Here is a 15,464-nt window from a genome sequence, read left to right on the forward strand (position 1 = left end):
CGCAGGCCAGCATGAAGACCTCGCTGAGTTCTGATTTCATGAAGTTTTTCGGCGGCGGTGGTAGTGGAGGAGGCGGCGGCGGCGGAGGAGGGAATAATGCTGCTCAAGCAAAGAAGGTCACTCGAGGTTAGTGTGTCTGTACACTGGTCAATGAGACGAGACTAACGAGTTAAGATGGCCAACCCGCCAAACGACGAGGCCCCAAGCCTGACAGCAAACCAGCCTTGACCCGGCGACAGGAATTAAATCGCCAAGCCCAGAGGTACTTTCGGCATCAATACTCACTTTGGACCATACTGACTTCTCAGAACCCATCGCGAACGCAAAGAACAATACGTGCGCACCCTGGAGACCGAGCTGTCCCGGTTACGAGAGGCCTATACCCAAGACATTTCCTCCGCCAATGCTACCGTGCAGCAGCAGCGACAGGTCATCCACTCTGTGACCGAGGAAAACGACATCCTGAAAGAAATCCTCTCCGCCCATGGCATCTCCTACGAAGTCGAACTCGAACGCCGCAAGGCTCAGCGTCCGGCCCCTGGCTATCATCAATCGAGTCCCTTTTCCAGTAGCATGGGTGCCTCGACCGTGCCTAGCGGTCCTGCATCCAACCACAACGCCTACACCACGCCGCCCACCACTGTCGCGTCGAGTCTGAGCCCGCGGAACGGTTCTGAGAAGGGAGCCGATATCTCGTCCAGGTCGGGATCTTTCTCTCATTCCCATCCTCATGCGCCTGGTATGCCATGCGACTCTGCTTTCCTGGACGGATCGAGGATTGGATCAGCTGGAATGCACGATCCGGTGCAGACCCAGCCGGGTGTTTTTGAGAACGATCCTCAGCTTCAGATCGACTTTATCCTGACGTGCGTTATCACATCCCTTTCATCGCAGCCCATTACTAATTATGTAGCCTGGAAGGACCATGTCGCGAGCATACCGACTATCTCTGTCGACGATCGATAACTGAGGCCGACGACGAAGACATGCCGTTCTCCGGCCACGCGCTGATGGCCAGCTGCCCCCCACCGAGCTACATTGCCAACACGACCGATAGGAACCCATACCCGCACAAGACGTACGATCTCCCGGCTGCCAACCTAGCGACCCTGTTCAACCTCAGCAAGCAGCTGGTCACGGAAGGCCAGATCACGCCGATCATGGCCCTGAAGCAACTGAAGAGTGAGGCCGTGTACCCTACGCTGACCCGGGATGATGTTAGAATCATCATGGATACACTGAACACCAAGGTGCGATGCTATGGATTTGGCGCTGTGATGGAGGACTTTGAGCTGGCGGATTGTCTGAGCAGCGTGTTGGGCACCAAGGTCGACGCAGGGATTCATGCTCACTCGCAGGATGAGATGATGTATGCGTGACGGTTGTGTTGGGCTGAATTGGAAAAGGTGTTGGTGAGATGGTGTCATACTGGAGTAATTCTCTTCTTCCGTTTTCATGTTTTGTCCATTGTCCATCTTTTGCTTTCTTATGTCAACTACTATATCCGTACTATCTTTTATTTCCCTACTATACTTTTACTATATCATACTCAACTATGCAACTTCAACAACCCCCTGGCCCTGATTCAGCTCTTGACCCTGTCCCAAACTCTCCCTCAAATCCCCAATAAACCCAGCCAACTCCCCTATCCCAACCCCCTCCCGAATCATCCCAACAACCCCCTCCACAACCCCCTCCTCCCCCTCCCTCATCTCCCCAAACACAGTCTCCATCGCCTCCAGTTCGCGCCAATCAACCCGCCCTTCGCCATCACCATCATTCTCGGAGTTTTCGGAGTCGGAAATCTGCATCTTAAGGGCGCGGATTTTCCGGCGCAAGTCCGCGATTGTCTCGGCGGATTTCATGGCGGAGCGGTCGGTGTCGGTTGATGTGTAGGTGCACTGTTCCGGGTGGGCGCGGGAGAGGCATGTGCTGCAGGGGGTTAGGCGGTCGCACTAGTTTTATTTTTATTCTTATCAGCTTGTATCCAGAATGCGTTTTCTTCTTGTACCTGGAGTAGGATGCAGTTTGGGGTGTAGAGGGTGTAGAGGGAGGGGAGAGGAGAGGAGAGAGATACCTTGACTTTACGATTCCGGCACGGGATGCACGATGCTGAGGGGCGAGATTTTGTCGGATTAGAGTTGGCATTGGCGTTTTGGTTGATATTTTGTGGTGGGTTTTGGATTTGCGATTGGGTTTGAGATTGCGGCTGAAGTTGAGGTTGAGGGTGAGATTGAGCGTGGAGGGTGGTACATTGGGCTTGGGCTTGGGCTTGGAGCTGGAGTGGTAGGGGGTACATTTTGTACAAAGTATCTGGTGTGGGATGAATGGAATAGAGTTGAAAAAAGAGAGATAGAGTAGGAATGTTTGTTGATCGATAAAGGTGTGGAGATTTACAGATTGATCAAGATGGTGATGACTAACCGCGATTAAAAATGGATCTAGATCGTAGCACAAAATACAAAATAGGAATACAGTAGAAAAGAAGGCCACAGATTATGCAGTTCATAACTACAGTAGACAAACTTCTATCATTTGCTACGCTGCGCTGTGCAAATAACAGAACACAATTAAGCTTCCTCCTCCTCAGCAATCTCCTGCTCCTCAATCTCTTCCTCCTCCTCAAACGTGTTGACCGGCACACTGTACAACCGCAAGACGGGCTTGTTGGGGTCCTTGATCAACAGGTACTTCTTAGGAGTCTCCGCGTCCTCACCAGCGTCAAGCGCACGGATGCGGTCGACGATAGTCCGCACAATACCCCATCCGTTACCCAGGTTCAGGTTCATCTGGGTAGCGAACTCGCGGGGCTTGTAGCCCACAACACCGAGGACGACGTGGTTGGTGTTGGAGCGGGGGTTAGCGCGCGACACGAAACCGAGCTTCATGGCGTCGGCCTTAGCAAGGATGGCCTGAGTGGTCCAGCGGGCAAGCTTGGAGGAGTTGTTCTTCATTTCGGTGGCGATGACGGCGCCGCGCTGCGACCAAAGCTTGTTGCGCCAGTCGAGACCGCCGCCGGAGCCTTGGGCCTTGTTGTCGAATTCGTTGAGGGCCTTGACGAGGACTTGTTGGTCTTCGCCGGTGACGGGGTTGCGCAGGGCAGCGTCGACCTCGGTACGGACGATCATGTTGAGGGGCTCCTCGTCGCGCTCGAGGGAGAGGTCGAAGCGGCGGTATTTGTAGCCCTTGGAGGCGAGGGGTTCGGTCTCCTCGGAGGCGTTGTAGAAATGGTTGGGGTTGGAGAACTCGATGCGGTGCTCTTGCGACTCGGACATGGTTTGCAGGGCGAAGTTGTGGTTGATAACGGTGGCTTCCAGGGCGAGTGCGCTGGGGGTGTTGATTGAGTCGGCGGACTTGCTGCCGGCGTTGTCGGTGACTTCCATGGGTGCGTCGACGGCGTTTTCGTTGACAGTGACGAGGTCAATGGAGGCGCCGTCGCGCTTGTCGAAGTAGATCTTGTTGCCCTGGTGCACGATCACAATGTCCCACGAGTAGACACTGCGGGGAGCGCACATGAGCATGGACAAGATGTCCGACGAGGCAAACACGGTGGCCTCGTTCTTCTCTGCCAGCTCCTGGATAACGGGATCCTGCGAGGTAGTGACGTTGTAGGCAGCGCGGTCCATAGACACCAACCGACGTTCCATATTCTTCACAGGCACCTTGTCGTACGATCGGTCGTAGTAGTAAAGGAAACCATACGTGTCGAGGTCCTCACCATCAGGCGTCTCAAGGTTCAGCTTCGACAAACGGTTGAAGTCCACCTCTTCCAGCAGCGACCACTCAGGCCGCACGTTAACCGAAGGCTCGCGCGTCCGCTGCGGCTTGTCGTAGTCCCTCCATCCGAATCGACGGCCACCACGGCCGCCGCGTCCGCCACGGTTGTCGTAGTACCGGTCACCACCCTGGCCACGACCTCCCCCAACAGCACGCTGGAAACCACCCCGACCACCACGCTGGCCCATTCCACCACGCTGACCACGGCCACGGAAGACCGTACCGCGGCCACCACCGAAACCGCGCTTGGCGGTTGTGCGGGTGTTGTCGACAACGGAGAACGAGGACTCGTCTTCGGTGGCCTGGATGTTGAACAGGCTCGATGCTCCACCGGCGCCGTACACCTGCTGGTCTGGTCAAGTTAGCGTTTCCCCCCTTGAGATGATATATTGCGAAAGTGTACCTCTGAAGTTCCGGTTGTATTGCGGGCGACCACCACGTTCGCGGTCCTTCGACTCAGCGGTCCAGTCGGCCATGCGGCCCAGCTTATCGCCCTTGGAGAAAGGCGCGTACGGAGCGCCATCCAGCATGTTGTCGGTGCTGGTGGCGGGGCCCCAGGTGTCCTCCGCGGGGAGGGCAGCCACGAGGTCGGCAATCGATGAAGGTGCCATTTCGTCTGTAGTATCGGTGTTTTGATACTTTGGCGGGGGCAATAAAGATTGAGATTTTCCCGGATTGGATTTGTGTGCGGCGTGGCTGGTGCGGGCGGTGAGTTCAACTAGCCACACTCGCTAGAACGCCACATTTCCTTCGGTCCCTTGAGCAGGAGTCTTCCACTATGAACAACAAGCATACTCTGCATTGATAGGTATAGTGTAGGCAGTGGCCAGTTACGACAGAATCCTGTCAGCTAATATGCTTATGAACTATCACCCCTGGATTGTTACTAGGGTAGAAGACCCTCTTGGATTGACAACGTGACTGTACCAGATCGCTATCTCTATCTTATGCTGAACATAAACCTAATGCTTTGACGGAGTAAACCGGATCCTGGTCTTCTCTTGAGGTCCGGTGCATTAGGTACGAGAGCATCAGTGAGGACCCATGGACAGCTCAAGCTAAGACCAGTCCACATCGGAGTATTAATCACTACAGATAACTATTTAGCATAATGTGCTGTACGAGATATCTTCCATATTGACAGAATGTTTTACAAACTTCTATTTAGCGGTAGTTATCGACCTTATCAGTGACTGCTCATTTTTCTTTTTCTGTAAGCCGCATTGCCTGTGCGGTTGTTCTTCGGAGTTTACTTCGGGTTCTGCTTATGATATGTCTGGTTATCAGGAACCGGATCGACGGTGCCTGGCCTACTGACCGGGGGGACGGATGTTCTATTGTCACTATTACTACGTATGGAGACCTTTCATCTTGGCAGTTGATATCATTGCCTTTGATAAGGAATTTAGCACGATTAACTTGTCACTAATGAAAACGATGATACGAACTATGTGACGGGCAGGTAAGCAGAGGCAGACAATGCCGGGATCATTAGTGCTTACCCTTCTATGCTCGAGGTTCTCGCGGTGACACAGTGGCAATCCGTGTCCCTATTTGGAATATTCCCCGGATCGGTACCATAAGTTGGGTGTTAAAGACGTCATGACTTGGACGCCGACTTTGCTCGGCATCGAGTGTTGCCGTTTATCAAAATGGATATGATATTCTACGCTAATGCTTTCTGATTGGAAACCATTAATTCCAAAAGAAGATGCTCCATAGCGAAATCTTACTCCGTAGTTTCCTTCCTCAGTGTAATAAGCACCGCTTCTTGAAGACGTGCCGTCATTGAATCCATTCTAGGATAGGCTGGACCGTCGTGACCGACGTTGAATCGTATTGCATCCTTTATTGGGTTTCCAAAAGTGCCTGCTGATAGTAGGCACTCGCGTGTTAATCAGGAGAACTTGGCCAATACAGTAAGCCATCTGAATCGAGATATCTCCTATCACAATTCATGCAGTCCTGTAACGAAGGGATAAACTAGCAATCCATGCATGATACTGCAGAATGGTTCTTCCGGAGAAAATTGGAATGTTCCGATGTCCATAGTCTAAATAAACGAATAAGATGAAGTCCATGTGACTTGGCCGACCAAATAATAACCTTTAGAGGGACTAATCACAAGGTACGGATCCTCGCGTATTCTTCTATGTCCTCCGGGGCTCTCGATACGGACAACCGAAGTGGATAGCACCGCTATAGTCGATTATTCGCTGGCCTGGCTCTCCAGCTCGCAGTACATTGCCCCCGGTAATAAAAATCTTATACCTCGGCAAAAGAACAAGCACAACAGACCCATGGTCCCAACAGACCCGGGGCTCCGGCGTTGAATGCATCCTGTTATCAGGAACAAGGAATAGTGCCTGACCTACCAGGGACCACTGTGATGCAAAATACAAATCAATAGCATGAGCTATGAACACCTGGGGAAATTACATACCTACTGCCAGTGCCAAATCTGGCAAAGCGTATACGTCGATCCGCTGATAAGGAACTTAATTGGCCGGTGTCGAACATATCAGATTGCCTTTGCTAGTTTACAAGTCACTATCAACATGGGCCGATGTGAAATGTTTCTGCGTATACGAGAGGTGATTATGTTTGGCTAATTGGTTATCGGAACGCTGTACTGAACTCTGACCGAGGGTAGACCCTCCTATCTAAAGTTTGCCGATCACGGTGATGACCCATGGGCGCGGTGTTGGTCCAGAATAGGAAATACATGGATGGATGGCGCCCTGCCCTCTCTGTATTACTTCTATGATTCTATCCACATCTCTTCTGTGGATCGGAGGACTGGAAAAGCTATATAAACCCATTGAGCACCGGACAATCCTCAGCAGACAAGCAGCAAAGCATTCAATCTTTCATTCTTACTCAATTAGATTCCTTAGAAAAAACAGTCCTCTCTATCTTCTTTAAACAACACAAACAACCACAATGAAGCTCTCTATCTTCTCCACTCTCGCCATGGTCGCCCTGGCCTCCGCCTTCCCCCACGAGAAGCGCGAGACCACGGAGGCTCAGTGTGTCAAGCCCTACCTCTGCTGTGGAGAGCTCAAGACTCCCCTCGACGACACTATTGACCCTATCCTCGAGACTCTGGGTATCAACGCCGCTAGCATCGTCGGATCCATTGGTCTTGACTGTAAGTTACTTTGTCCTTTTGAAAGATGGTGTTGGACTGGGGCTAATAATTGATAGGCAAGGCTTACGATGACTCTTGCAAGAGTGAGCCCCAGTGCTGCACTGAGGCTAACCTTTTGGTATGTTTTCTTTCTTTTTTTTTTTTTTTTTTTTGTCCATAGGTTTATTGGAGATGTGCTAACTGGAATAGGGTGGTACTCTTGCTCTCGGCTGCTCTCCGCTCAAGTCCAAGTCCTCTTAAGTGAACGATGCTTAAGAAATGCTGGACTGTACAGATTGTCTGAGTAGGGATTTATATATTAACATTCGGAACGGTATATTGTTTAGCATCAGATAATGTAATATAATATAATCACATTTGGTGAAGTACATCCATTTATGTAGGAGCTGTATCTTGTCCAGGATATAGATCCAGATGACCTGGCAATGTACAATGCATAAATAATTGCTTGCCATTCTTGGTACACACTTCAACAGTAGAATTTGTCATGCTGTCCCCCAATCCAAGCTTGTTTGACATCACTTCCTCCTCGCCAAAACCAACCCGGTCCCCCATTCCAACTCAACAACAACCTCCCTCCATCCACCCTGCACACCCTCCCCACTCAACCCACTTTCCTCCTCCCTGATCCTCTCCATCAACTCATCAACCACATCCCCAGAATTCACCTCGTCCTCATCATCTGCCTTCTTCCTCCTCTCCGGCCACCGCCCCTGCCACCCATGATACGCGCTCCAAGTTCTCACAAACTCCGCAAACTCCCCCAACTTCATCTTCGCGCACATAAACATCGTCCCATCCCGCGCCTTAGGATCATATTCAACCCGCGTAGTCTCCCAATCCTCAACAGGCGGTTGTATTGCACGCAGTTTCCCCAACACGATATCCCGCCCTGGCTGCTGCCAGTAACCCCCCAACAAGTTTGGATCAGTACTAGACCCATAATGCTCAATTAACTCCGTCGCACGCGGATAATTCAAAATAACAGGATCCGTATATCCCCAAAACGCAACTGTCCCGCCAGGCCTAACTACCCTCCCTAACTCAGGCCAAAGCCTCTCATAATCAAACCAATGCGCCGCCTGTCCCGCTGTAACCAGATCCACACTCCCATCTGCTAGAAAATCCGAGCTCTCAGCCGTTGACTCATGGAAGGTGATATTGGGATTGTTGACGGAGAGCTCCCGCGCGAGTTCTAACATCGGCTGCGAGGGGTCTGTTGCGTGGACTTGGGCAAAAAATTTGCTTATTTCGCGGGCGACGAGGGCATGACCGGTTCCTAGGTCTAGGGCTGTAGTAAGGGATGCGCTGTGGAAGGAGAGGATGGTGTTGTAGAGGTGGGGTGGGTAGGTTGGGCGAAAAGTTGAGTAGCGGGCGTGGGAGAAGGAGGTGCTTCTGTAGTTTTGCTTGGTGAGTGGGTTATTGGAAAGAGAGGGGGTTTGTTACTTACGAGAAGGACGCCATTATTGTGGTTTGGTTGAGGAGAATTGATAGGAAGGTGGAGGGAGGGAGGTGTTTATCTATTTAGGACGGGGTAACTCCGATGCCCCGCTATCTTATCAGATCAAGGCACTATGGCATCAACATGATTGGGCAATGTATATTGGAGTACTAATCACGTCTGTACAAAAGACCGTCCAAATGCACGACCAGTCACCCAATATATGTCGCATACTTCATAAATTGCTCGTCCGCCCTCAAGCGCTCCCAATCCTCATCCCTGAGACAAATACCAGCTACCATCTCGCCGCGTGGTGACCTGGGCATCAAATACCCCAGGCCATCAAGCGGAATGAAACACGGTCTCCTTACAGCCTCTGGCTTCCCCAACCCTAGATTGAAATCTAAATCATACAGGTCAACCTTAGCCCACGAACTGAGCGCAAAGTCCGTGGCTGTATCTGCGTTCGCAGTGAAACTGGCTTTCGTCTTATCCGACGAACGAGCAAGGAATGTAACAAGGGCACGAGTGTTGTATGCCAAGTCGACCACTTGTGGGTCGAGTTGCGAACGAAGTTTTGATGCGGTAATGCCCAGGGGTTCCTCTACTAGGTATTGCAGTGTGGCTGTGTTGTATGTCATGTTTTGCATCAGTCCTGGGTATGTCGGCGGGATTCCCAGGTGCTGTCGAACATCGACTGCGCGCCTAAATGTGGACTGTGCACCGGGATCTAGACGGGGGATCCGGGCCCGAGATATGCATTGCCAGATGAACGCGCTGATTGTGTCATCCGTCGAGATAAATCTGGAAGAAGGGGGAATGTTGCTCCTTGCCAAGGACTTGAGGGCCTTGTGTGAGCTTGGAGAGAAGCTCAAATAGGCCCAGGTGCATTTGGGCGGTGGTGGAGGTGCTGGTGGTGCGCCATCGATGTTCGGGGAAGGCCTCACTAGTTGACAAGCAAGCTCGAGTCCAGGTTCGTACGAGCCATCCAACAAAGAAACGGCTTTGCTCCGATCCATATTCCCTATCTCCAACTCTCTGCCGGTAAACGGCTGGTTGTTACAAGCCTTCGACAGCAAATACATGATATGCCCTTGCCCAGTCATATCCATGGCATTATGCTGCCCAACAACGGTGATTATACAGCCACCAGCGATGAAATTGATCTGAACAGCAAAAACAGGCGCAGACTCAGCCGCCAACCCACTGGTATTTCCTGGAAGATTGAGAGTCGCACAAGGCGCAATGACATTCTCATTTAACAGGCTGAAGGGGAAATCGGACTGTCGCATAGCACTCATCGTCGGCGCGGAAGCATCATGTCGGAGATCTTTGACAACTAGCGGAATTCTGTCCAAATGCGCGAACTTGTAGACATTGGTGTTTCTTTCTAATGCTCCTTCATGGATGATCTGACCGGTAAGCCATGGAAAGCTCTCACCCAATCTGTCGAGGCCAGTTCTCAAGGTGCTGACGATATCATCGTGGGAAGCCGGGTCGGTGACCGGGTAGATGTTGCATATTTGTGTGTAGAGTTTGTATAGGAATGGCATTTGTCCGAGTGTATCGAGGGCATCGTTTTGCAGCATGATGGTAGTGTTTAGTAGATAACCATTTAGCTATTTCCCATCTTTTTATATCCTGGGTGCACTATGCCTATGTGCTCCACTTCTGGGCTAATCATCATGAGTAATGTTTCTTGAATCTGATTGGACAACCGAGCACATTGGATCCTGTAATAATCAATGAGGGAGATATAGCTACCACTAGTTACTGTTGAAATCTAGAGCTGGTCACTATCTGCCCAGCCCAAAGCCACATCGCTATTGGCAACTGTCTTAATGGGATGTTCCATGGCCCTAATTCAGAATTTCCAAAGGAGTCTCCGGGCCTTCACTTTTACTGTCATAACACTTGTGACAGATCAGACTAAAACGAGATATATGCTTTTGACTTTGAATACCAGATTCCCTGCTCTCGAGATGGCAATGTTTGATGAGCTGTGGTCTGGCTGGGCGGAATGGCCATATTGAATTTCCTGTGATCCCCAAAGGCGCGAGTGACGACGATTCAGAGGAATTAATTGTTGGACTTGAGCCCTCAGCATGGTAAATGGGAGTACAGGCAGTTGGTTGTGAGTTACTCTAATTCAGGGACTTGTGATGCTTTAGGTATTCTTGCAAAGACGGTGAAGGCAAGGCCGTGGTGAAGGGGAGAAGAGGGAAACATGAGCGCCCAAAGGCTGAGCTACCCAGGTAGAGCTACTGGGACTATTGCAAAACTGTATTTGATTGATCAAGAAGATAATGTAATCGTAGATCTTGAACAGCTCTATGCTTGGGCCTACTCTAGCTTTTACATGTTATACGACCATTTTGGGCTCTGCCATGATCCCGGCTTTCTCATAAGTCATGTGAGCTATATCCGAATGATTTCCCTAGAATACAACAATGTAGCGGCCGCGGAGCAAGGATGGACCGAATTTTTGGTACTATTCCAGTGACTGAGCTATTTTGAATCTCTGTCCCACCAACCACTCTTATTCCCCTCTTTTCTCCTTCTCGTCCAAGTAATCGCCTGAAGTGTCTGTTTGCCAACATCAGCAAAGGAGTAGCCTGTTTTATACCATAATTTACACTATACGCCATAGTCCAGAGTCCTTCATCCGATACAACGTTCCTCCTTCCCGCATAGCCTCTGCTCCGTCCATTCATCACCGCCCCAGACACTGCTAATACTTACCTGGCCCACCAAAAGAAGTAAAACATGACCGGACTCCTCCATCTCCCACCGGAGCTGGTCGAAGAGATTTCGTCCCTACTCGACCCTACCGATTTGTGCGCAGTCAGATTGACCTGCAAGGCGCTTAACACGACGACCTTTTCCCCTTTCTGGAAAAGAACTCTACGCACCATCAAAACAGACCTCTCTTTTACGAGCTTACAGAGACTGTCAGCCATATCAAGTGACACCCAGCTGCGTCGCTATGTACAAAAGCTCACCATCAGAGCATTTAACAGGGACGAAGGAGTGCTTGGGAAGGGATGCCGGTGGGAGCGTCATTCGTCTGGTCATATAATCAATATGCATAAGCAGCCTGCGGGGCAGAAGCTCGATCGGATCCTCTGTCATTTCATCAACTGCAATTCAATTCAAATCGAGACTACATCCACTGAGCGTCCAGAACCTTTGAATATTTTCACTGCTACTGATGCAATAATGATCATAATGAACATCAACAAAGAAGCTGGGCTTACCATCAGGTCATTTACGTTGGACATTTTTTTCATGGGTATGGGGGATGGTGATCAGGAGCTGGCAAATCTGGACCCTAGGCGACTACAATTATCCGAAGCCCACTACGTCGCGATGGGGGCAAATCTCGAAGAGTTGGATGTAAGATACAGGCCCGACTCTGATCCCGCTAACGACTGGCCGTTGAACGTGATGCTGCACGCCCCGGGGCTTCGTAAATTGCGTCTCGCATGCCATGCTATGGAGAGGGTTTCTTTCCCAATCTTTACACTTCGCCTCGCATTGATGGATCTTCCATGTCAGCATTTACAAGAGCTTGAATTCTTCTCAATTTACACCCCGATCGAATATTTCATCGCTCTACTCCGAAAATTTAAGCAAAGTCTGCGGGCTCTTAAACTACAGGCTGTGAGGATTAGGTCAACACTAGATGATTTAAAACAAATGTTTCGAGCCATGGGCACCTTCCCTGCTCTGGAGACAATCAATGTCAAATTAATAGAATCTGGTCCGTCCGGATGGAGGAGTATACACTTTCCAGCGGTTGCTCAGAAGCCAGTAGTAGATGAAGCACAGGGTACAACAATTGGATTCGATGAGTGGCCACACTATAACGGTTTATCATGCGTGGAGTACTCGGGGCCAAATATGAACGTCGCCTTGAATATCCTTGCAGAAGCAATGAAGTTTACCTCTGAATGGTGATATTCGGGATACGAAAGGTCAGGGGGGAACAGAAAAAGGAGCCTCATCTGCAATTTGTTATTGTGTCGCCAGGGCCTTGTTATCAATGCCACATCCAGTATTGAAGGCCACAGAGCAAGCCGCAGGAGCGCTACAATCTCATATGGTCAGTGCACATCAACGAGAACCACCCTTTTTGGAATCTCACTCATGTCCTTGTTATCGGTTCTCTTACAGGGAATTTTATGTCAAGGTTAGAGAGCCAGGTCAGGGGATATGCGTTGTTATCGCGGAGTATGGGGCTCAGAAGACAGCCTTTCTAGTATCTGTCATTTCCGTAGTTCCAGATAAATGAAAGATAGAGCGCTCGAGATGGATGAGGCGAATGAAGTTGCTGTGAAGGATAAGACATTGAAGAGAAGGATGGGGAGAATAGAATCAACCCAAGTCATACTCGCTACGTCCCAAAGAAGTACAAATATGTCGTGCTTCCTAATCTGTCATTGTATGAACTCGGTTTGATATAGTTTTCATAAGCCAATATCTCAATAGACAGTCTACCATGTACTTATTTCCAAATAAAATAATCAGGAGGGGGTTGGACATAAATCATACGATAGCATACGAAGTAATCGATATTTCGTAGCAAACCGAACATCTCGATAAGTTCCGTCCCAGCTGTGACCAGCATGCGAACACAAAGCAACCATGGCGCTTGATGAATTATCACCGGAGCTCATCGAGACCATAGCATGGTTTGTAGAGTCTTTTGCACCTTACGGACGACTTGCAAAACCCTCTATGTGATGAAATAATCTTGTTCTGGAGGAATTTTCTGAAAAATACGAAGACTGATTTGTCTTGTGCTAGCTTCAAGGAATTGTCCACTATTGCACGAGATCCCAAAATGCGATATCACGTTCCCCGTTTAACCAGCACAGGAACCGACACGGAAAACACAACCCTTGGGGAGGGATTTCAGTACGAGCACCACTTCTCTGGCCAACTCATAAACCTACAAGAACAGCTCGTAGTTAAACAGTCCGGGGAGGTCCTACGTCAACTGTTTAACTGCAAGTCATTCAAACTCTTCACTATGGCCAGGAACCCACGCTATAGACTATTGTGTGAAAATGGTACAGAAAACGAAAAACCAAGGCCCAGTATACTACACTCATCATGCATCTTGAAGAACTGGAACTGAGGTATATACATGAACCTTGGTTTGACATTAGTCACAAATAGCCATTTGACATGATATTCTGCGCCTCCAAGGTGGCCCTTGGACATGGTTTTGAAAGTGAACGACCAGAATTCATTCGAACTTTTACATCGACAGATCTTGCCTGGCCACTGTTACAAAAATTTTACCTGTCACCTATCCAAACATTAACACGGGACTTTACAGCTCTACTCCAGAGGCCCAACCAGAGCCTGCGAGTTCTCAAGCTAACCAAGCTTAGACTCCAATCAAGCTATGATCATCTGAAATCAATGCTCCAAGCTCTAAGTGCCAGACACCCTGATTTAAACACTGTCAAGATTGAAGTGATGTGGTCTGGCCCGTGTGGATGGGATCTTGTCTAGTTCCCTAAAGTCATGGAGAATCCCGTTGTATATGGATTTCAGGGTACGAAGATCAGTTACAGGCCTGTAATTTATGAAACGCAAACAAAGCTTTTGCTATGGGATAGTCGGGCTCGTAGATTTATACTACTTAGGTATACTTGCGAGAATGGCGGATCTAATTCCTTATATTTGAATGGGCCATAGGAATATGATCACCAAGCACAAATACCAGTATATTCCATAAGCCCAGATCTCTCCATATTAGAGCATAACATCCAATAAGGGCCCCTTGCAAACCTCTGCAGGACATTTTCCACAGAAAGCCGTTCTATCGCACGATATGCCATCGTTATTCCAATAGCAATCCCGTTTATTGCCCACATTGAATGGACCGATACTTGGTGTCGCCACGAGTGTCATACTGCAGATTTCCGAGGAGACGTCCGTCGTGTATATTTCCAAGGCATCCGGTCAGCATACTGCCTCTTGCAAGCATCAATAAAGAGGAGAAAAGCGAGCTGGCACACCTTTTTTATCTCGCAAGTCGGATAACTTCACGTCGGCGACGCAATCCGCATGAACCGCAAAAATATGCGTACAAGGCAGGGCACCCATCGGAGCCCTAAAACAACCGAACAAAGCAACCTTTCACCGTCTGCAGCCCCCTCCAACTGATACATCAATTCATTTCTACAGGCAAAGATGTCCACGTCAAAGTGTCCTCTGTTTCTTTTTTTTGTTCGATGTGCTACATTTGCAGTGACTCGTTCGGCCGCTCATTGTCCTCTTGGTTTTAAAATTCCACCTCCCCCACTACTTTCTTCACACCTTTATCCCTTCCCTTTCTACAACCCTTCGTTTCGTTTTATCTTTCAAATTATCTTCCCTGTCTCTACTAAGCACCTTTACTCCACCAAGTTGACCATACCGGACTTCTGCCAGACTTGCAAGGTCGTCCACTACTGCTCCGTGAAGTGCCAGAAGGAATACTGGAAGGCGGACCACAAGAAGCAGTGCGCGGAGTTAATTACGGAGATGAATGCTGAGCCGAAGGACACCATGAGCCTTTCAGACGATTTCTGAAATATATTGAAGCACAATTGCCCACAAGACCAAAATCGTTCCTCTCCCCAAGCCCATCCCCAAAGTGCGTGAGAAATTTCTTAAGGGAGAGTGTGACCCTATCTGCAAGACCCTGATCAACCATTCGCCGGGCAAAGGCAGGCCCATTTTCTCGGTTGGAGCTGGTGCTTGTGCCTTTGTCAATGGAAAGCCTGTTCCCAATCCGCCCAAGGGCCTGAATGCGGGTATTTTTATGTCTTTCTCTCGCCTTGATTAGAAAACTCGGCCGCACGACCGTGCTGAAGCTGATGTCTACAAACTGTTGATCGATACCTACCGCCTCCGCGCCGTTCAGGAACAGAAAGATAACGAAAAGCCCGAATACCCCGAAGACCTTATCAAGGGCTGCAAGGCCTTTAAGGTTTCTAACAACAAGCGCGTGTTGCTTCCTGGTTGGTAAACCGAGAAAAAGACGGAGGAGTGTATCAAGGTCGTGAAGGTGAGGGATGGAGCTCTTTGTATCGG

General features: G+C 49.6%; 8 protein-coding genes across 8 annotated transcripts; 4 read left to right on the plus strand and 4 right to left on the minus strand.

The window, feature by feature from the left end:
* Positions 1-11: 11 nt before the first annotated feature.
* Positions 12-1,379, plus strand: flbB (the record flags this gene model as incomplete). Its single annotated transcript, XM_040786739.1, has 4 exons — positions 12-126; positions 175-262; positions 309-866; positions 914-1,379. The coding sequence occupies 4 exons, from the start codon at positions 12-14 to the stop codon at positions 1,377-1,379; spliced, it is 1,227 nt and encodes a 408-aa protein (XP_040634361.1).
* Positions 1,380-1,751: 372 nt separating this feature from the next.
* Positions 1,752-2,128, minus strand: EURHEDRAFT_421257 (Zn(II)2Cys6 transcription factor domain-containing protein; the record flags this gene model as incomplete). The annotated part of the gene is made up of 2 exons (XM_040783343.1): positions 1,752-1,955; positions 2,078-2,128. Coding segments are annotated over 2 exons (255 nt in total), but the record flags the coding sequence as incomplete, so codon positions are not given.
* Positions 2,129-2,360: 232 nt separating this feature from the next.
* On the minus strand, positions 2,361-4,423 carry EURHEDRAFT_488632 (eukaryotic translation initiation factor 3 subunit D). The gene is made up of 2 exons (XM_040785604.1): positions 4,181-4,423; positions 2,361-4,129 (listed from the first exon to the last, which is right to left on the minus strand). Exons 1-2 carry the CDS (start codon positions 4,386-4,388, stop codon positions 2,571-2,573), a joined length of 1,767 nt encoding a protein of 588 aa, XP_040634363.1. The 5' UTR covers positions 4,389-4,423; the 3' UTR covers positions 2,361-2,570.
* Positions 4,424-6,634: 2,211 nt separating this feature from the next.
* Positions 6,635-7,307, plus strand: EURHEDRAFT_286067 (hydrophobin family protein). Its single transcript, XM_040778210.1, has 3 exons — positions 6,635-6,928; positions 6,985-7,046; positions 7,118-7,307. The coding sequence occupies exons 1-3, from the start codon at positions 6,721-6,723 to the stop codon at positions 7,166-7,168; spliced, it is 321 nt and encodes a 106-aa protein (XP_040634364.1). The 5' UTR covers positions 6,635-6,720; the 3' UTR covers positions 7,169-7,307.
* Positions 7,238-8,422, minus strand: EURHEDRAFT_390185 (putative S-adenosylmethionine-dependent methyltransferase). Its single transcript, XM_040779821.1, has 2 exons — positions 8,379-8,422; positions 7,238-8,323 (listed from the first exon to the last, which is right to left on the minus strand). The coding sequence occupies exons 1-2, from the start codon at positions 8,390-8,392 to the stop codon at positions 7,447-7,449; spliced, it is 891 nt and encodes a 296-aa protein (XP_040634365.1). The 5' UTR covers positions 8,393-8,422; the 3' UTR covers positions 7,238-7,446.
* A 53-nt stretch (positions 8,423-8,475) lies between these two features.
* EURHEDRAFT_417215 (uncharacterized protein) lies at positions 8,476-9,954 on the minus strand. The gene has a single exon (XM_040783141.1). The coding sequence runs from the start codon at positions 9,920-9,922 to the stop codon at positions 8,582-8,584; it is 1,341 nt and encodes a 446-aa protein (XP_040634366.1). The 5' UTR covers positions 9,923-9,954; the 3' UTR covers positions 8,476-8,581.
* Positions 9,955-11,135: 1,181 nt separating this feature from the next.
* EURHEDRAFT_406717 (F-box protein) lies at positions 11,136-12,329 on the plus strand (the record flags this gene model as incomplete). Its single annotated transcript, XM_040780476.1, has 1 exon — positions 11,136-12,329. The coding sequence occupies one exon, from the start codon at positions 11,136-11,138 to the stop codon at positions 12,327-12,329; it is 1,194 nt and encodes a 397-aa protein (XP_040634367.1).
* Positions 12,330-14,579: 2,250 nt separating this feature from the next.
* EURHEDRAFT_406718 (zinc finger MYND domain-containing protein) lies at positions 14,580-15,399 on the plus strand (the record flags this gene model as incomplete). The annotated part of the gene is made up of 3 exons (XM_040780477.1): positions 14,580-14,890; positions 14,973-15,184; positions 15,245-15,399. The coding sequence occupies 3 exons, from the start codon at positions 14,580-14,582 to the stop codon at positions 15,397-15,399; spliced, it is 678 nt and encodes a 225-aa protein (XP_040634368.1).
* Between the last annotated feature and the right edge of the window lie 65 nt (positions 15,400-15,464).

This window comes from Aspergillus ruber (assembly GCF_000600275.1).
Source record: "Aspergillus ruber CBS 135680 unplaced genomic scaffold scaffold00045, whole genome shotgun sequence".
Lineage (NCBI taxonomy): Eukaryota > Fungi > Ascomycota > Eurotiomycetes > Eurotiales > Aspergillaceae > Aspergillus > Aspergillus ruber.